At 36.5% G+C, this 21,434-nt stretch overlaps 2 protein-coding genes across 3 annotated transcripts; one reads left to right on the forward strand and one right to left on the reverse strand.

Annotated features, from left to right (window-relative positions):
- Positions 1-1,054: 1,054 nt before the first annotated feature.
- Bm1900 (Uncharacterized protein) lies at positions 1,055-1,863 on the forward strand (the record flags this gene model as incomplete). The annotated part of the gene is made up of 3 exons (XM_043074610.1): positions 1,055-1,245; positions 1,371-1,468; positions 1,838-1,863. The coding sequence occupies 3 exons, from the start codon at positions 1,055-1,057 to the stop codon at positions 1,861-1,863; spliced, it is 315 nt and encodes a 104-aa protein (XP_042930544.1).
- A 2,090-nt stretch (positions 1,864-3,953) lies between these two features.
- Bma-hum-6 (Uncharacterized protein) lies at positions 3,954-21,173 on the reverse strand (the record flags this gene model as incomplete). Of its 2 annotated transcripts, none has more annotated exons than XM_043074612.1 (42): positions 3,954-4,049; positions 4,202-4,420; positions 4,622-4,735; positions 4,946-5,134; positions 5,402-5,583; positions 5,643-5,863; positions 5,970-6,184; positions 6,275-6,418; positions 6,607-6,715; positions 6,942-7,063; positions 7,400-7,596; positions 7,759-7,928; positions 8,353-8,456; positions 8,553-8,690; positions 8,924-9,103; positions 9,340-9,418; positions 9,774-9,922; positions 10,364-10,537; positions 11,050-11,302; positions 11,486-11,721; positions 11,828-11,923; positions 12,198-12,287; positions 12,403-12,583; positions 12,758-12,846; positions 12,927-13,109; positions 13,310-13,405; positions 14,269-14,421; positions 14,615-14,748; positions 14,957-15,098; positions 16,050-16,300; positions 16,575-16,713; positions 16,807-16,936; positions 17,346-17,504; positions 17,660-17,838; positions 18,057-18,133; positions 18,206-18,359; positions 18,452-18,708; positions 19,069-19,190; positions 19,468-19,652; positions 20,530-20,676; positions 20,930-21,043; positions 21,156-21,173. In XM_043074612.1, 42 exons carry the CDS (start codon positions 21,171-21,173, stop codon positions 3,954-3,956), a joined length of 6,387 nt encoding a protein of 2,128 aa, XP_042930546.1. The 2 variants fall into 2 exon arrangements, with proteins under 2 accessions (XP_042930546.1, XP_042930545.1); XM_043074611.1 differs by having other exon boundaries at positions 7,753-7,928.
- Positions 21,174-21,434: the final 261 nt, after the last annotated feature.

Raw genomic sequence — 21,434 nt, forward strand, 5'->3', positions numbered from 1 at the left:
ATAAAGCACTCGACTCAATTGTGCAAGTAAAACAACCCAATTCAATCCATTCACAACACCAATCCAATCCAATACATTCACAACAGAATTGATAGAAGTGGAAAGAACAAGTAGAAGCACTGATAGTGCAGTGCAGAAGTTCGGTCCATTGATGTTGAAATTGGGGAAAATTACTACTTAGTCTTCGTATCATTTTCTACAAATTTGAGTTTGTCTGAAGGCTGTTGACATTTGGTTAGGCTTTGGTTTCGTTAATTTCGCATGCATTTTGTTCATTGACACAGACAAGGCAACAGTAAGTGCAGGTCATGGTCTACTGCTTGTGATGAAAGTCTGCAAGCCAGATTCAGGAAGTGCAAGGCATCTTTCCTTCTTCTGTTCTGAATGAATGCTTTATCCAGTTATAAGCTCTTCATTTTCTGATGCAGTTAATGACAAATGCTCGTTAGAAAAAGATTTGATTATAAATAGTGCGGTGATCGGTGACAGTACACAATATCAGAAGACCAGCAACAATTCCTTGGCTCACCGTAACGAACGGCACCGGCTCTTTAGTAGAAAATTTCTCCTTTACACATTTTCATCAAATTCTTTTTGCAACGTTCATCACATAGCAGATATTGTTACTTTTACTCTTAAGAATTACGAAAAATCGAATTGCTTTGCAGTAACCTGAATGGAGCGAGTGGTCACGTTGTAGCTGTTTTTCAATGAATCAGTTCAGACGATGATTTTGCCGAATTGTGAAACCATCGTTGCAAGGTTTTTGCGTGGGTACTATTTTGAAGAGAGGACGTGTACACCGTTTATATGTCGTACGTGTTCCATCGAATTAAAACATGGCATCAAAGGGTAGAGAGTACTTGACATCAGAGCACCTCTACTTCTACCTTAGCTTTAGTGTCCGAAAGTGGCGATTGGTCCAACCAGAGTGATTGGAGCTTTTGTTCAAGCAGTTGTGGCATTGCTGGTCATCAGATCCGGAGCAAAATGTGTTCTAATCCAGTACCTTCCAACAAGTTCTGTATTTCGATTACTCCTTCCAGTCAGTTTCATGCAATTATTCTTACAATCAAAATTTGTATCAGCTAAGTCCAGAGGTTCATACTGTATTGGTTCATCATTCGATCAGCGATCTTGTATATCAAGAACAGCCTGCATTGGAACACCAATTAACGGAAGATGGACATCATGGTCTGAATGGTCACAATGCTCTGATCCTTATGGTCATCGGTCCCGAATGAGGTAATATGGACCTTAAGTAGCTTGTTGTTAAAGTGACCGTTTGATGATCAGTGATGCAAGTGTTCTTAACTTCATTTGAGGCGTGATGATATTACAGTGAAAGCCACTGCTATTTACTTTTTCAGATTTTGTTCAAATCCTCGTCCATCAGAAGGTGACTTTCAGCGCGTTGGCTCAGATTTTGAAATAACGTCATGCGATGATATTTCCCGTTTATTTCATTGTAGGTTTGTCGTCAGATGTCGAGGCAGATAATATGAAAAGTTTTCTAAAAGACTAATATCACTTCTGTCATTCTCAGCTCGCTTCTTATGAAGATGCATCCTGAAAGGAACAATTTAAAGCAAAGTTAGAATGTATGCTGCAAGCAATGATTTGAAGGCGGTTACGCTGCATGCAAGCCTATTGCAAATTTCTGAAGTTACGCATAAAGAGATAAATTAAAAGTTCACGTAAAACGTTTCGTATAGAGGAAGCATTTTTATGATTGCTTAAAATTAGCTAAAACAGCATTTAAGGATTGTTAAGATCATAAATAAATAAGGAACCACCTTATTTGCATGCTTTATTGATGCACTTCAAAATTTTGCAGCTCAAGATAGAACGTGGACTGAATAGCAGCGCTACTTCTACATTTGGTTTCGTCTACCGATAACCTCAACGGCATTGCGGAATGCCAGATGATGGCAGGATTTGCCTATTAGAGCAGCATGTGCAATACACTGCATCCTTCATTCTTCAAAGATCAGAGCTCGTTTAGCTGCATGTCACAGACTCATACATTTGCTTTCGATGGTAATCGGTAAAAGATTTTGTTATTAAAAATAAGCGAAGAATGCCGCATCATTTTAGTCTGTCCAGTAAAGTGCTGTTTTCCTTGTGAATCCGGAAATGGAAACATTCCTTTGGATAGAGATGTTTAACTATAGTTTAATGGCTAGCATTGACAGACTGTATTCTTCGTTTACTTGAAGATCCTAATTTAAATATTGTCGAGCTCCGAAAAATGTCAGTAATCTGTAATGTCATTAATTAGACGGTCAAATGTAGGTTTTGCGGAAGGGACGGAAATTTTTGGAGTGTGAAAATTAGAGCAGTTACTTCGAAAATATTAGGCATGCTAATAGTTAGTTGATCACTTTCAAATTAAGGGCATTTTAAAATGGAATGTGATCAAAATGGTCATCTGTATGGTCATCCCACATGATTAGTTGCAAAAGTTCCCTGAAAGCGAGATTTCCTTTTTTTGCCCGTTTCTGCAGACCTCAAAAAATCACCGCCTCTTTGTATTTCAGAAGATTTCAGTTGTCCACTCCAGGTTCAGGTCGGTCACTACAAGAACAGAATACAGAGACAGTACAGCATTTATGAAAACATGCTATAAGTGCTTGCCTTTATTCATTATGCATGTTGCATGCATTTCATCTAAATCGTTCTTTTTCTCTTTCCGCTACTTTTTTTTTTTCTTTCCGCTGTCTGTTTTCGATGGCAGATAATCTTTAGAAATTGCTTTATTAATTATTTTCGGATGTTAAGGAACGGAACGTGTGTCACCGAAGCCAACCAATGATGTTGTCCATGTTTCGACATTCTTTTGAAACAAAAGTATACGAACAAGAAGTATCAAAAAAGCATTGCTCCAATTTGATTCGAAATGCTCACGTGGTCGAAATGAATAGTGACTGTTGATGAATAAAGCAGGCATAATTGTTTGTAATGTTTCGAATTTCATGATTTCTTGCTGCATTGGAATCAAATATTGGACATGTTGAGCCAGCTTGGCTTCTTTCTTGAAGTTTCATCGCATATGTGATGTAAAGTTGGCATTTTATGAAGTTCTTGCTTGTGTCATGCAATCAGACCAATTTACAATTTCTGCCTCAGCTTTATAAATATTACTTCTTCCTTTTTTTCGGCCTTGCTATGTTAGCAGTTTAATCTAGTATCCATTTTTACCCAGATCTATGCGTGAATTAATGAAAAATAATTTATACTTTTAAAATTTGCTGCATGAACATTTTTACTGTATTGCAGACCAAATACATATGTCAAATACATATGTCATCTGTCTTCACTTGCTAATTTCAAGTCAGACTAATAATCTAGTCTTTTTTATTCAACATAAGTTGTAGTAGAATTGCAGGTGCAAAATTTAATTACCTCAAGTGGATTTAATTAGAGAAATACAGTACATCGTGAAGAGCTGGACTGGCATTTTCTACTTCTTGTTTGCCTTATAAAGAACCAAAAAAGTTAATTCAAAATTAAAACTACCGTGATTTGGGAAATATAAGGAAGAAAGAGAGAAAGAAGGAGACGATTGGAAGAAATAATGCTTGAAAATGAAATTGCTTTTGAGTCATTTTAAGCTCTCATGAAGTTATTCACTCAGTCCCTCTCGGGAGCTATCGCATAATAGTGGTTTAAGTTCATAAAGTTAGAAAACTATTCACTGAGTTGTGAAATATCACAATAACTGATTAATAGATTGAAGAGAAAGAAAATAGCTGGCTGGAAGACCCCTACAGTACACGTCCCTGGATATTCCGCTGAAGAGCAGTGTAGTATGTAAAGAATCTTTCCCAGTGCCTTTCAGATTTTTCTTAACAGAAAAAACTCACTGAGAAGTGAAAAAGCAGTCCTAATCAATTATTTACTTCATTAGCAGTATCAATCATCGGCACATATAAAACTATGCAACGTAATAATCACGGAACTTCGCTTTCACTCATTCCGGCAAAAGATCGATTGCTGTTGAGGAACAGCTTGATATAAGAGGTTAGCAAGTCATCCATTTTGTAGCCCTGAAAACATATTGCCATGTCTTGACAGTTTCACAATTTCAAAAAAAATTTCGCTACCACTCCACTTTCAGTCGCGCTTAAAGTTAATCTGACATACGACACTGGAATTTGTTTTAAGGTCTTCGTCGTTTGGATGGATCAAGAAGACTTACCAACGATGTTTCCAGAAGCAGACGAGTACCTCGACCGCCCTTCATTAAACTTCCGATAGTCATATGGAAATATGTATTGCCACTATTCCAGTTGCTTAATATTGTGAATGGATAATGGACGATGCGTTGTTTGGTTAATGGGTTGTATAAATGAACACCTGTCTTATTGATCGCTACCAGCAATTTGTCCGGAATTGCTGAATCCGATGATTGCTTTACCTAAACGATTTTCACACTCATTTCAAAATGCTGACTTTCATTTAAAAACTAAATCCGGATCTCATCCTATTACGCTATATGGATAAAAGTGCAAATCGCCGCTTCAAGAGCTGAGGTGAAACATCTAATCAATCTTGGCTATTTTTTCTGAATCTTAAGAAATTACTACTTCCATGTATGGGTCATAATTCAAACAGACACCTCGAAGAACGTAGAACTGAAGGTAGGCCATTCAGCGATCGTCTTCAAGAAACGTATTTTGGCTTCACTTGACGGCATGTTTTCATAACGTTCAACGTAGGCATTGGTTATGAACTTGAAAAAGAACTGATCCTAGTAATTAGACTAAAAAGAATAATAATAGCAGCAGCAACAACGGTCGTAAATGATCAAAGCGATGAAAATAATTCACAATTTCTCTTATATTAGAGACTAATGGCAAATGCAAAGTGCAGACTACACGAAGAGAGTTTAATCTGCAATCTTTCGAACTGAAAATTGTTTTAATACAAAAAGGCGGTGTACCTTTTTCCAGTCAGTACCACTGTATGTCTTAATCATGTCACGCGGGACAATATCAGAGATGATTTGCGCCAACTGCGACAACGGTGCTGCTTTATCGTCACGAGTTCGGGCGCGAAGTACTATAGCTGCTAATTCCACTGCTTGCTGTCGAGTGACTGAGTGATAACCACGTAAATACTTTGGTAATTCCTGAACATAATTAGCTATTTACTCGTAAGTTTAAGCAGGGATATAGAAAAGTATCGATTTAAGACCAATTTTGGATGAAAATGAATGAACTCTCAGATGAGATTATTTCGTTAATTTATCTCCTCTGCTCCTTTTTCTTCAGATTTTGAATGTTCTATAGATGAACTATTTAGAACAATTATTTGTCTTGAAAAAAAAAAGTATCAGAGTAATGGCAAATGAGATATGAGGATTTGTGGCATACATCATCCAAGAAGATATAGGAACCTGAGGATAGTGGAAAATCAGGTCAGCAATACGATCTTCTCCGGGTACTGTGTTAATCCATAGCTTTTTCATGAAGAAAAGTTGGTACGAAAACTGAAATACTGTTCCGTTTTTGGGACGCAACCACTCGAATAGCTGGCGTAGGAAGTCAAAGAAAAATTCATCATCCGGTACTGAGATCACTGAAGAATGCATAATTAATCAAAGTTCTCTTTGCAAATTGTACCAATCATTTCATCACCTTTGCTATTGACTTTCACAAACAGAGCAAATCCATCCACGGAGTTGAGTCCCAGACGTGTTGCAATTCGATGACAGAAGTCCCGAGCTTTCGTTGTCGAATCCACTTCTATAATCTCGTCGGAATTGTCAGGAAAGAAAGCTTTGTGGAATATTTGCACAGTTCGCTGTCGTACTGCTTCCACTTCCACATCATGAGGCGGAAATTTTCGACGTCCAGTCCTAAATTCTTGGAAATGAGTGAAAGGAAATTGAGAAAAGAAGAGAAACTATTTCATCATCCTTTCTTATCTTAAAATAGATATTGGTTGAAGTTGCCGAATCGTACCGATGGATTCGTCGAAGTCTAATGAGACAGTGCAATGCCAAAGGATGTTGTCTAGTGCGGAAAAATAATTCCACTTCATTGCGGAGTGACTGACTGGGAGGAAATATTCCGGTGCATAACCACATTAGCTCCCATCCGTGTTCTATGCTCACCGGATTGTAATTCCACGTTAACTGTTTCATCAACTGACAATACAACTCGTCTCGAATGATTTCCTGAAAAGTTATAAGTCAGCACTGAACTGCTGACTGTTGGAAAACTTCAAAAAATCCTTTAGTTTCAAAAGAAGGGAAGGATAAACGAACGTATTTAAACGCTCCTTTGAAAACTTCATCGGTAAGTTCAGTGATGGCTGAAATGCGCCGGCACGGGTAATCTCCCATATATTTTAAGACTGCTAAATAACCTTTAATTGCTGCTTGCGATGGCTCTCTTTTCCCTTGCAGCTTCTGCAAAATGTCTAACATTGCGATCTGCTAGGAAAGGTTGACACAGATCAATGACATTTCTATCTTATTAAGTGATCCGATCCACATCATGGACAGCCAAGAAGCTCTACTGTCCTAGAAGATAGGTGCTGGAATATAGCAAGATTTACGAATCAGAAAAGTCACAAAAGGTATGAAAACACCCAAACCTTTAGTAAAGGCATCTTTATTGGCTCTCGACTGTAAGACCATAGACTATATGGCACATAGTGCTCATAGAAACTTTCACTTAAGCCTTGTGGTGCTCGCGGCGATGCTCTGCAAGACTTCATTTTATTTCATTCTTTTCTGCACACTTATTTCACATTATTTCACTATGAGGTGACAAAGAGGTCACTTTTTGTGGGTTCCTTTCCAGATATGCTACATTAGATATATTTGACGTTTCCTGTGATATTTTGCTATCCATGTAGCAAATTAAATGAAGGAAAATACAGTTTGAGTGTTTATTTAAAAGTGAGTACATGGGAAAAGAAAATATTACCTGAAATTGTCATGAGCAAAACGTTCTAACGTGTGTTCGCGATTAACTATGAAACGGCGTGTGAGCAACATTTCACGATTATTCATAGGACAGTCGAGTTTTTGAGAACGTGACAGTAGATCCTGCATGAAAATTTAGTGAGTTATCATCATTCTCACTACGTTAAAGTAAATTTCACCTATAGACACATGATTTTGGTGCTTCTGATAAAGCTCATCATTTTCAGAATTAAAACGTACATTATGCTTTCAGTTTTCTCTTTATTACAATGAAAAAGTATATTACAACTCCCTTATCGCACCATATCACAGGCATAAATGTAAGCTTGAGCGCAAATACAAGCTTCTGTTAAGCCAGAAAGATTGCAGATGTTAACTGATGCAGTGGAAAATTTTTTCAATGAAACTGAAACAGCCCTCACCATTACAAAGTCGATATTAGTGCAAATTAGAACTGACCGTTGCTTCCGCAGATGGTTTGCAAATGGTCGGAAGGACATGAACTAAGCTGGCAGGTATCATGCCTCGACCACCGGTTCTCATATTTTCTCCCCTAACAAATTGACTGCTGCGAAGCGACGCCCCACAGTAGCCGTCGCTCAGGAACAACAAATCGCCCCTTTTGAAACTCAAACAGATGCTCCATTCCTGTTCACCTGAAAAAGGTACAAGCATTACAATTTGTGAGTGCTTCCCATGCTCATTGCATTCTCTTCAGCGATCAATAAAGACATTAAAGTTTGTGTAGTTCAGAGAATACACTGGAGCCTCACTAGAGCTTAAATCATTAACTGAAATTATAAATATCTAACAATTGCCTTCGTTGGCGAAATGATCGTGAAGAGCCAAAAGATATTTTGATTTATTTTTTAATCCATTCAAGAAAAATTCAACAAGTTGCTTAATATCATTCGTATTAGGAGACTGGAAACAGTGCTCGTCGCCACTGACCGTTTCAATCATAAGCATTTCGATACTTCTGTTATTTCTAAAGCATTTTAGATTTTATTCCATCAATGGCTAAAAACTACTAAGACAACATTTAATTTATATTTTGATGCTAAAAGAAGAAAGCCTGTATCTTGCTTGTTTGAGTAAGTGAATACCCAAAACAGTTTGATGTAGATTTAGCTTGACGGGAGTATATATCATGATAAACGAAACGACAAATAATGGAAGGGGGAGAAAAGTGTTCCGAAATTGAGGATGATGAGTAGTTTTAAACTTAACTTTGCTTTCTTGCTTGATTATTTGATTATTAACTTTGGATCGAGTAAAAAGAATAAGAAGTAAGAGGAGCGATGCATTGTCTTTGTACATCGATAGCATTATCAGTCCAATCCGATCTAATCCCTTTTCATGTCTAAAGGGCTTCAGCTAACCAAACATTTTGAAAATTTGATTTCACTTACGTCATAGATACAATTCGTGAAATTTGTGGATAAGGAAGCTGTAGAACAACGTTGTCCTGAGCATCGACCACAACAACGCCTTCCCAATTCACCGCTATGAGCAACTGAGCAACTTTTGAACATTTTAATATTTCAACATTAATTTTATCAAACACTGAATCCAAACCACTAGTGCTAACTTACGCAAACAATAGTGTTACCTGACTGTCGGGCAAAGAAGAGTTGGCATAACTAAACACTTCAAAATATCTGGAAAAAAGCAGTGGCCATTTCTGTTTGGCGAATGTAACCACATCTGCCTTTACTTGCTCAGCTGTTGGACGGTTCTGTTGAAATTTCTAAACAAATTTCATTTTTCATTTCAAAGATGTCTCATTATCTCTTACACGTTGAACATTTCACTATGACTGGTGCCAGATAATCCCTTTGGTTAAGCTAATGTAGCATTAGCTAGCAATGAGACCGCTATTACCTTTCAACTGGAGGCAAATCATTGAGTGCAACCGTGTTCGACACCAGTGTAACTAAGTGTCAGCAGAAGGACATTGTTAGGTAAACAACACGAAGATACCTTCCTGAAGGCATGAAGTACGAGGTGCAACCACTTCTTGCAGCTGTTCTCGTTGGTATCCTGAACGTCGTCCTCCGGAAGGTACATCACCAAACTGTTCTCCAGCTTATCAATACTTATCGCAGCGTCCTCGTGATAAATGTAGTACTGCTGGGCAGCAAGTACTGCCATTTCTTCTTCCTTGTTTGTGAAAAGAGGCATTAATTATGAAGGAACTCTTCTAGCAAAAGTATGCAACTTTGTCAGAAATAGCAATTCCATCTTGGACTCCCACTCTATCCTTTAATATTTTGGAGCAGGAGCCGGATGCGTAAGGTAGTAACTGGATCTGATCATGACATGTCTCAGAGTGTTGTCGCTTTCGTAATCAATCTAATCAGTAGTTATTACTTACCAAAAATGGAATGAAAACTCACCTTAGTAGTGCGATATTCGCCATACTTAACACCTCGGATGATCTGATGATAAATTAAATTGGTGCTTATGGAATCGCTGCTAAAAAATGTAAAACGTTTCTTTCAATTTTTCCAGTTATTTCTGATTATTTCTATGTATATTTCGATGCAGAATTCAAAAAATCAAAAAAATTCAAAAAGAATTCAGAAATTTCAAAATTCAAGAAATTCATCCATAGCATTAGCAATTTAGCAATACATTTGCAGAATTGAAAGTGATAAAATGGTAAAGGCAACACGGATTATAAGTATGAGAGAAGATATACGCTCCACTTTGCTTGAGAAATTGTAGAGGTCAATTGTCTATCATCTAGAGGTCGTCTATTAGCTACTACGAGTAGTGCCATCAATGGAGATAACTGAAGCGATAGCAGCATAACTACTTTGAATGTTACCTTGGATCATGCCACGGACTGAAAATTTCTTTCCTGTAGAAGAAACGCCATAATGGATTTACAATTTCCTTAGCTGTTTCCGTTGCGTACTGTTCGCACTGACTTACTGCATCCATGATGTGATCCATTCCGCAACCGAGCGATACTACCTATAACGCATTTTGCGTATTACATACTTTTAATGTTCCGTTTAGTTGTAAAAAATCGAATGGATTTTTTTAAAAAAAACATTATTTTTAGTGGAAAGTTCCTACCCTCCCTTCTCTTTATCCTTGCTAGAACAAAAAATAAGTCAGAGACAATTATTCATTGGAAATAAGCTGAATTTGAATTAGTGACAATATTAGATGTAACATAATGATAAAATAATGAGAAAAGTAAAGCATAAGTGACCTAACATATTATTTCTAAAGTGGAATATAAGCCATTGAATGAAGTAGTAATCATTTGTCGGATTCAGCAGCATTCACAAAAGTAAGAAAGCAAATTATGCAAATTATGGATTTCTAAATTTTGGTAAGCCAATTTTTCGTTTATTACTTCTTTTAAATTAAAAAAATAGAATAGAAAGATGAAAAGCATGAGCCAACCTTATCGAAGTACGCAATATAAAGAGAAAATCCAAACGAGTCCTTGAGTGAAATGCTCTCTGCAAGTTCATCACAGATCTCTCGGGATGTTGTCGCTGAGTCTGCACAAACAGTTATTATAGTACCATCCATGAATGTAATGTGAATTGATACCGGCTTCCTCATTTTTGATGCCTGGAAGCAACAAATAAGTGAATTCCTTAACATGAAAATTAAGCATTTAAAGTCCAGGACTGATCAATCTTTAATCGTACGAGCTTTAAATGTATTAATACAAAGGGAACTTGTCAGATCGTTTATTAATGACCTGAAAGTCCCCTTTGTAAGTTTTATCTTAATGAGGTATAAGACATAAAAAGTATAAGACAATTCTAACTAAGGTATAAGACAATTCTATTTAATCTGAAAATCTTTAAGAGAAAATTTTTGAAATGGAAGACTGCAAACTTAGCCGTAAATTTTTTAATGCTTTGAATTATTTAGGATTAAAAAGTTATTCTAAAACTTGGTTTCATTTCACAATAGTTATCAAAATCACGAGTTTTGATTTTTTAAAAATCTGCGATTGCATCTTATCGATTATAATTAATTAACGTTAGTAGTTATGCAAAGCTAGAGTTGGATGAATCACCTCAGTACACGTATCAAAAATCAAAAAATAACCTATATAAAATAACAAAAATAACCTGTATCTCTACGGAGTTGGGAGGATAATTACGTGTTCCGTTTGATAATGTCCGTTTCAATTTGCTTTCTATATATTCCGCAAAACGTCCAGTAGGACAGCTTTGTCGTATGAAGCATTGCAAATAAGGCAAGAAACGGTCCGTTGGAGTGAAGCAACCTAAACACAACGATAACAGTATCCAACCACGGGCGCACGAGCTTCCTGACGGATTTCTCGTCAATTGCTTGCATATTTGGCAGTATATTTCGTCTCTGTAAGACGATCGTTTGAAATAGTTTATTTGGAATTTATCAGCTTAATCATCTTTTTGCAGTCTCCTATTAATTTTCGAAAAATTCGAAAATGTGAAGAAATTTATCAAATATTCTTACGAAAAAGAATACAATGTTTAAATTTAAAAAATGTTGATGCCTTTATCACATTCGAATTCTCACCTCATATCTGATCGTAGAATGCCATGTCCGACGATGAATTGCAATTTATCTTGGTTAGACAGCACAGCCTCACTCAAAAATGTGCTGTAATACTGCTGGTAACCACCGTGTCCGGTGACATTTCTCGTTTGTATTCCTCTTTCGCCGGGTGGCGCACCGGTGTGTGTCGGGAGAGCATTCTGCTGCGGAAAAGCCAGCTTCGAGATTGAAAAAAGGTGTTGTGTCGAGTTGAATGGCTGGAAAGAAGGATGGCAGTGTTTCTGTTGAGGGACCACTCTCGTCTCATCATAATTCTTCCCAAGGTAATATAAACGTTTCACCAGTCAGTCCCACACAACTCACCTGTTCATAGTCACTTTCACGCTGGCTTGTTCTTTTGAACACGTCTTTTCCACTTATCATCATGTGTAGCTTGCTTATCACAGATGTATGTTTGACCTTCAATTAGAGATATTTAAATCTTTGACTAAAAGAATTTGATCCGTACGAGTTTTAAAGAGAAAAAGTGTTATCCACGAAATGATCAGAGACAGTGTCCACTTGAAATCATCATCTTGTTTACTATAGAGAGTGAGTGATATGCACAATTACGTCGAGCTAATACACTAACGGAGTACAGGACAGATACTTCCAAATGATACATGAGGTAGTAAATTAATTTCAATATTCCACTTCCGCATCATCATGTTTCAAATAAATTTAATGAGCATACGTTGTTGAAATTCTGCGGAGGCGGTGAGATTCTTGGTTCCACTGTATCATCCATAAAACGCTGTATCACCAACCAAATTGCTAATGCTGCCTGTAAATTCGAGTTGAGCAAAAAAGCAATAAGCAATGACAATGAACAGCAGATGACTTAGCTTAAATGAATTTCTAGATAAATGAGGCAGTCAACCGGAATGGTGGTGACCTACAGCACGATCCAAATCGGAATCATGTGATAGCAGTGCAGTGCGAAGTGGCTTTCGCATGTAATGAGCATTGTTCTGTATTTGAAAATATGCTGCTGCAAATTTTTCAAACTGGAAAGCAATCAGGTTGTCATTGCTTGCTACTCTTGCTACTGCTTTCTCATTATGGGTTGTTGACCGATAACTGGAAGTATTGGACTCAGTTTGATATTTTAAGTTTACTTTATCAAGATAAAAAAATTTCCAATTGTTTCCTAGAACCTCAAATTTATTTGTCGAGCTTCAATTTATTTGTCAAATTTTAAGCTCAGTACAAAATTTTGGATTCGAATTTCTAAATTGGAGTTTGAATTGTTACATTTCATTTTGTCGCTGCCACTTTTCAGTTTGAAAAATATCACAATCAGAGATACTGTTAGGCGGTGAATGACCGAATAAGTACTCCACCTGAAAATGACAAAAATATGCCACAAATTTTCATTGGTCTTCAATAATTCGATAAGCATTCCAGATAAATATAAGGCCACCAGAGCAGTATCACAGTCATCCGCGTTGACAGCGACTGAAGTGAGACTAGCATTGCTACTCAGGACATCAACCTCTGACACCATCATTGCAGGATACCGTTGGCCGTGCTCGATTTTGCGCCGAAGTGTATTTCGTACCACCGCTCCACGGCAACGAGCATGAAAATAGTTCATTAGGTATTGCTATTTTGCTTCTCTTTAGTTAATCACAGTTGAATGTACCAGTTGTATTGATTTGCTGATGAAGACATAAGAATATTTACAAAAGTGGCATGTCTTCCATGCTTATTTGATGAAGTGTGGTCGTGCATATCTCAAAAACCATTTGAAAATAAACTCACGGACGAAGCATAAAATTTTCAAGTCTTTTTTTAGTAAGAAACCTGAAACTTCGTTATGATAGCTCGAAACAGCTTGTGGTGCAGGACAATTTGCCGTGAACGAAAGATCGCTTGAAGTCTTGCAAATCCTAATTGTATCTGAAATTTTGCTCAATTTAATTCTCTTCTTAGTTTACCTGTCTAATAGATATTCACATCACACTGTTCCGCAAATTATGCTCGCTCTCTAATTATTTCATCAGTCAGAGCTGAGGTTACTGAACACCAAAAACTTCTCAAACTCTGAATTGATACAACGCGATTATCTCTGATACAACAACATTATTTGATCTTAAAATTTCCTAAAGATAAAAGGGAAGAAGCTCCATTGTCACAGAAATAGACGTTAACTTCCAGGAACGAATCCACTCAACAGTAATTAGCTTTGGAAGTATTTCAAAAGTATAACTGTGAAATTTCTGGATCTTGACTTACATGGCTAAGATACAGTTATTGAAGCCTAACCTAACAGTAACAAAAATCCGCCAAGACCCGTTTAAGTTTTTACTGAGATCATAAGTTCAGGTTGCAGTAACACGTAAAACGTGGATAAATATTGTTTCATTTTCACTTCTGCTAATATTCTGAAACCTTTCTTCATTATTACAACTTAGCGCTTTATACTGTTTGTTGCCATTTTTCCTTAACAACTAGTTTTCCAACATCTGTCATGTCTTTAGGTCTATTCTCATTCCTTATCAGTTATCAATAAAGAGAATATCATAAAGATCAAGCAACCGACTTTTTATGATATTTTATCATCTTTATCTTTTCCTAATACATCTTCCCTTAAAAAGGTGAAATTTTGCAGTCACCAACCGCCTCAGATTTGGCTATCTTACAAAATTCCAGATTTCAACTTTTTGGCTAAAAGTTTGTTTTTAATAAGACGAAAAAAGCTACGATTGTAAATTCATTCAAATCTAATCAAATTGATAAACTTCGAGTCGCAGGGGTATTACCTGATGGTATCGTTGACGTTGTATGTAACATCGCCAATACTTTTCGATGATGATAGCGGAAGCTTTCATCTGCTTAAATTGTGTTCGATGAATCCACCCACGAACGGTTTTCTGAATTATTGTCACTCGCAGTGTCAACATACGTTCTTGTTCCTGAATCATATATTATTAGAGCTAAATTCCACTCATATTTTTCAAGAATAATAAGTGAATAGATTTTTCAGTTTGAATTATCTTCTTAACAAATCAAAATGATCATTATGGTTAATTTCAGAAAGTTAATGGAACTTCTTTTCATTTTAGGTAGTTTAAGTTATAGTTTGGTGCTTCACAACAAATCCACTACTTGTTGTAGTAGCAAATGCTGGTCCTCCTTCAAAAAAATCATCGTTTTTCCAAGCCTAATATCAGCTTTCGGTCCCAAAGTAATATCACAAATTCGTTGTGATGCCATACGACAATTTATCGTATGCGGTGGGCCTGAATATTGCTTTCGTTGCAATTGCAATTCAGTACTTAAAAGATTGGTTCTGAATTATTTCGAAAACATAATTTTAGTTTTAAATTTCATGAGGTTGAATTTTTACTACTGCAAGTGATACAAGCCATGAAATTTTAGGTCATCAAAACAAAAATGCAAAATTCAAATTTTCAGAATTTGGGTGATTCAGCGAGACAAAAACCTTACCGATACCATTGACGAGTAAGCGGTAGCGTTCCACAAAGCATTCATACTGATATCGAATGGGATAGCCTGATTTCCGAATCCTTACCATTTCCAGTAGACTCATATAACTCATTTGCTTGTAAACGATTTCACGTTCCATGAACTTTAATTACAGTCCTTTGGTTTGGGAAGAAAAGATTAGCTTTAGTTAAGTTTATCCAAAGGTACATTCGTCGTTTGCTTGCTGTCGAAAAACTTGAGTAGCTTTTACTAATTTTCAGGCTCTCTTCTATATGCATAACCGTGCTTTTCATAGCTATTAGACGGTTATGAAAAGCACTACTGTGTAAAGAGAAAACTGAATAACTTGCTACAAATTTACACGAGGGAACGTAGAGTGTTTTACTTTAGAAAAATTTCTAGCATTACAGAAAGTAATTCGATGTAGGTCATAGAGTAGACTGGCAGTTTTTCAATTAGATGGAAATACTGCAAAAGTTGAAAATTGAGGTCGAGTTATTCTTGGGTAACAATGAAAGTAGAAGGAGTTAAGGAACGATTTATTATGCCCTCAGACACCCTACTTTAGTCTCCTCTAAATCTATTTGTCACAAGAAATTTCGAATCACTCATGTCAGTGAATCCCAATTAGTTACTGCATAACAATGAATGAAGAGGCCAAGAAATCTTGACAAGTTCAACGGTTCGACATATATCTTATGAAAAAACAGAATGTAATTCATATAACTTTTTCAGAAATCAGAGACTTCGAATAACGCTGTCTCTTCTGAAAGACATGACGAAATAATTAAGTTCAGAAGATCTAAAACACATATGTATATAGCTTTTCCGGCATGCTATGGACCATTGTTAGATAAATAAGGTAGCCGTTAACGATGAAAGTACCGCTGTATTAGTTGAAGGAGGCAGAAAAACGTTAGGAAAATTTTCTTAGGAAAATCCGGAACAGAGAAAGACAATTTTGCGTGATTACAGAGCTAACGATGGAAGAGAACCTAGAAAATTATCTATTCGAAAATTCTTGCCCAGAAAGTGAATGGATGAGTCAGTTAACTTTGATTTCTTCAATTAGTAAAATTAACTGTGAATTTACCAGAGGCCGTCTGATCGCATTTGGTACAATGCAATTAATGAAGAAAGGTTCTTTATGCTCCAAACTCGCAACTAAATTCTCCAGCAATTTCCTAAAGTGGCTAGCGACTGTTGGATCCTTGTTTCGCATCACTGACATATCATCGTAGTTGCAGACATCGTCAAAGAGCAGTTTGAGGAGTCGAAATTCACTCGCATGCAGAAGCTCGAGCAAATTAGAAGAAAACTTGTCGCGATTTTTCTCAATAAAGCCTGAAACGGACATGTGACGGAATTTTTTCAATTATTAGACTGACTGAAAGACGCAAAGCTTCAAATTAGTTTGCAATGTAACGAGAGAAGTAATTGCGACATTGTCATCAATACATCATAACTTGCAGTGCAACGGAAACAGCAACGTTAGCACGTGTAACACGTTTCGGGTACTGCCCTCTACAATAACACATTATAATGCTAATAGTGTAACATTCCATCGTCATACTTTTTACCACAGTGAGTAAGAAAATAGTGGAATGCAAAGAAAAACCTTTGGAATGATAGAAAACAGTGCCAGCATAATGAGCTATGCCAAATGATCTGTCTAAATCAGATTGAGGCTTAAAATACAATCCTTCGTTGCTTCCATGGTGCACATGCAACTTTGCTAACATGCCTTGATCAGTACCCTGAAAGCAGTCCTTGTTACCCAGAAGAGAGAATCTGTTTATCACTGAGATGCTAACTCACACCAATTCTTCATCGCTAATTAGCATGCAAACCTTTGGAAGAATACTTTCTTCATCCATAATTGCCATAATGTTCATTGGTCCCAGTGCGATCAAATTCAAAACTTCCTTATTGTCCACAATTTCGATTGGTCCCCAATTTATTTGTTCCTTATCGTAAGTACTGAAAATTTACTCTCTACGGGTTCAATTTGTGAAGAAACAAATTTTGATACATCTAATATTCACCAAAAGTTACACATGAAGTTAATATTCAGATCTCTGCTAATCACTGAAAAAAGAATAGTGATTTTGTGGAAGATGGCCTAAGAAGTAACATGGCTAACCAGTGGATAGGACTGTATTTTATACGAGCAGGCGTTAATGTAAGACAAAAAGCCTGCCTATTTCGCTCGCTTTCCTTCAAAAGAGTTTGAACAATAAGAGTGGCAGTATCCAAATGCGCAAATATGAACATTTTGCAAAAAATAGGTTCTAACGGGATCGCATTCAAGCCTGTCTTAAACTTTTCACTTCCGATACTTACTTTTTACTTCAGTCATCATTTCACCAACTACTGATAACATACCAACCTCTGTTCCATTTTGAACATTAAATTGATGAATAACTGATGCAGTGTTTCGTTCGTATAATTTATGCAGAACTGCTCAAAGCCGTTGCGAGCGAAATTCTCGAAACCAAAGATATCAAGAATTGAAATAGTATTATTCTGTGACCCTTCTTTCCGGACTCTTAAAAAATCCTAGTAGCTCATTCTCTGTTCAGCAGTTCAGTGTATTTCAGCTGTTAGATAATAAAAATTTAGCTATTAAGAATCTATGGAGATGAATGCTAATTAAGTAAAGCGGAATGAGACTAAATTCCAGAGAATTGAAAACTGAATTACCCATTTATAGTCTCATTGATCTTTTCCAGAATGTGGAGGAAAAGCCGATGATAGACTGCTTTGACGAAGATGTCACGTACATTGACAGTTTCTTCAGCAGTCAGATATGATACGATGCGTTCTACTCCTATCATCACACTTCGACTAATCAACGCGTTCACCAACAACTCTTTATTTATCTTCAAAATTAATTAATTTTTTGTAGTTATTTCTTTAAATGACTAGACACTCTGAAATGAACTATTGATCTGTTTGATGTGCTGTAGCTCAACTTTATTATTGTCAAACAGATTCTTTGATTTGCATGAATTCATCTGATTCATTTTAGGAAGTGGTTTCAGTTTTAATTAAGAAAAGGTAAATTACTACTTATGCCACACACATATGAAAAGCATACCGAAAGAAGTTTCGCAACTTTTTCGATTTCAAATGTATCTCTGATTTCCACTGATTCCACATTGTCCACTGATTTAACTAAAAATAATATTAACTTAGGCACTTCACAGTTGCCAATGACTATTTTGTTAACAGTCAGTTTACACTTACCGATATATTTGATGTTGCCAGCATGCAGTATTGCAGCAAGAATTTTGAAAATGGACCAAATTTCTGAGTCTTTAAACATCAGAACTTTCATGGAAGAACGGATCTCGACCAGATCGGCTGAATCATTCCGGCTTTCCACTCCCACAGCATCACCCTTCAACAGTCACTGATATGAGAAAGACAATTGCACTTTATGAGCCAGGAATTATCGAAATGACAAATGACATCAGAAAAGAATGAGCCAACCTGATTCAGGTAATAGTAATCGCTCGCGTCACTTAGGAACAGTTCTTGCTTCTCCGATGCAGTTAAACCGGCGAGGAGACAATAAAATATATGGTAATTTCGTTCATCTGATGCTTGTGAAACGACTCGCGACTTTTCCAGTAAATAATGCTCAAATCTCGCACCCTCAATTGCGCCGTTACTCGAGAAGTACAATTCGATATTACGTCCAAAACGTGACGAATTATCGTTCCGCGTCGTTTTCGCATTTCCAAACGCTATAAATCATTTTTGTCGAAGAATAAATTCAGTAAGCGTATGAAGTTGTCCCGAAAGCAAGGAGACCTCGGACTTGCATAAGGTTGAAGTAGCTTAACTATTTCTCGCTAAAAAGAAAATTAAGTAACCATCACAAACATTTAGAACACAGGAATAGATAAGCAGACAACTTCACTTTTCGGATCTGATAAAGAATAAAGAAAAAAGGACCTTTCTGCAAACTCCACCGGTATGAAATCTACCGGTCAAGCTGAATTCTGCTGGTAAGTGTTTTGTACACACATAATTGACACATTAGTTGCTAGGTTGAACTGACTAAATGTCCATCATCTTTATCTATTAATGAATTGTTTATAAACCTTCTATGATTGGATTTGCTTCCAAAACTTGCTGCTCAATCCAGGAATGCTGGCCAGATATGGTTGCTAGAAACTGAATAACTAATTTTGCAGATTCTGTTTTGCCTGAACCTGATTCGCCACTGAAATGAGTAGTGGTTAATAAAATAAATTTCATTCCAGAGTTTGAAGTAAATTCTTACTTCAAATATTGTTGATGTGTTGTACCTTCCGCTGCTACTAATTTAAACTGTTAAACACTTAGTGAAATAGTGCCTGATTAGCAAATTCAATTCAAATGGAATTAAAATATAAGCATTCAAATTGGTAATACAGTTCATTTAAATTTCTTTTGAATTCAAAGCCACACTCACTTTTAAGTTGAAAAACAGGCAGAAAGAAAGTTTAACTTAAACTAACCTAATAAAGACACACTGATCTCGATTACTTGATTTCATATTGCAGTAGGCAGAGTTGGCGATTGCGAAGATGTGGGGCGGGAGCTCACCAATTCGTCGATTACGATATAATCGAATTTGCTCTATTGAATAAATGGGCAAAGGAGTATTGGGATTTACGGCTATTAGCACAGAACCGACATACGTCTGTAAAATCAGTCTCGAAATAAATGGGTCAATTATTGCAGGTAGATTTTACATTTTAAAATATATTTTTAGACAAGAATAGTACAATTTCGAAAAGTTCTATCTGTCCTGTTAAACGAGTCATTTGTACATCCGCACAAATACTTTAACTTTAATATTTTTTCCGCACTTGTCGAGCACATCCCGTGTTCCCCGACCCCTTCGTATCAATAAGCTCCCCATTGTCTTTTCCTTCCCTGTTTGGTAGTATCTATTAAATCCTTTTTCAGCTTCATCGATATCCCACTCTTCATACTATTCTGCACTTTTTTAATCAAAACAATTAAATTTTTACTTTTATTTTCCATACCTTTTTCGTTCAGCCCTTCCAATTCTTATTCCTATCGCTCATCCATGCCAGGAATGGTTTCAATGGCTTATCATCAAATAAATGACCCATGTTTTTGCAAATTCTTCATATAACATTTTTTATCGTTTGGCAATTCTTGAATTTTTATTTTTGCATGGTCTTGGCGTAACGTCTTGTTCTACTAAGGTTTATTGTTATGGTTGAACGCAGGTATGCACAGTCTATCAGACTTTTAGATGAAAGGCCTAAGACTCTGTTCAGGTCTAAAAGTTTGTAAGACATCTTGAGGTAGGTAAATGCCAACGAATTACTCTTGATTTTCATATGTCATGTAATCCTTGCTTCTCAATAGTTTTGCGTTTAGCGCCTTCTGGTTAGATGGTTGGAATTCTAATTCAGAGCCGTCCCTTCCCTCCCATGTTTTCCGAGAAGTTATTGAATATTACCGGTATGTTAATAGTGATAATGTGCTGCTCATTAACATATCGAAACATTTAACTGATATTTCATTCCTTAATATTAACTTACGTAGATGAGTTTATTGTTGTAACGCACGAATAGATTTCGAAGCAGTGCGGCCTTGTGCAAATCGCTCAAACTGATCATATCTTCGACACCTTGCACTGAAGTTGCATGCATCATACGATAAGAACGGTCTATTGGCAGCCATTGTTCCTGAAAGTTATCAACCACTGAATCAACCGGACGGCTCAGAATGACTCTGCGATAGGATCTGGTAGAAATTTTTAATATAATTCAGTTGCAACAATGATAGCTAAAGTAGAAGAGAGGAGAGGCTTAGAGATGATCATTCATTTGTTCTTTTTGGATGATCAGAAAGAGACACTCATGAAACTTGTTTTCCTTTGGTATTAAATTAAACACTAACGGAGTGATAATTCTGTTGATAGAGACAGGACATAATTACCTGAGAGAAATCATCAATCACTCTAAATCTGCTATCCTCAACTTCTAGAACTCGTGCTCCAACTGCGCAAACGAGTCGACTTTTTCCGGTCGGTTCGAGCCATAAAAAGTCACCCTGCAAGAAGCTCAATGAACGATGCGGCTTTATACAGTATTAATTACTGTTAAGTAGAAAGTTCTCATATCACTGCTTTACCACTAATACAGGTAAAGAGCAGATGCCATACCTTACTGAACTGAGCCATCGGTTTAGATTAATGCATTTATCAGTGAATCCAGTAGGATTTTAAATTACTTAAAATCAGCTCTTTGTTTTGCTGATAAGCTCTTCTGAAAAATTACTGCAAAAAAGATATGCTCTTTCTCTTTGAACTAGACATCAATACGGCACGTAGCGTGATTATTTCACCTGCAGTGAAAATATGTCCTATTTCACCTTTATATTGACTCTAAACAATGCTTTAACACTAAAGAATATTTGCAAAATGTGTTTCCATATGACACCA

The sequence above is a fragment of the Brugia malayi genome, assembly GCF_000002995.4.
Source record: "Brugia malayi strain FR3 genome assembly, contig: Bm_v4_ChrX_scaffold_001, whole genome shotgun sequence".
NCBI lineage: Eukaryota > Metazoa > Nematoda > Chromadorea > Rhabditida > Onchocercidae > Brugia > Brugia malayi.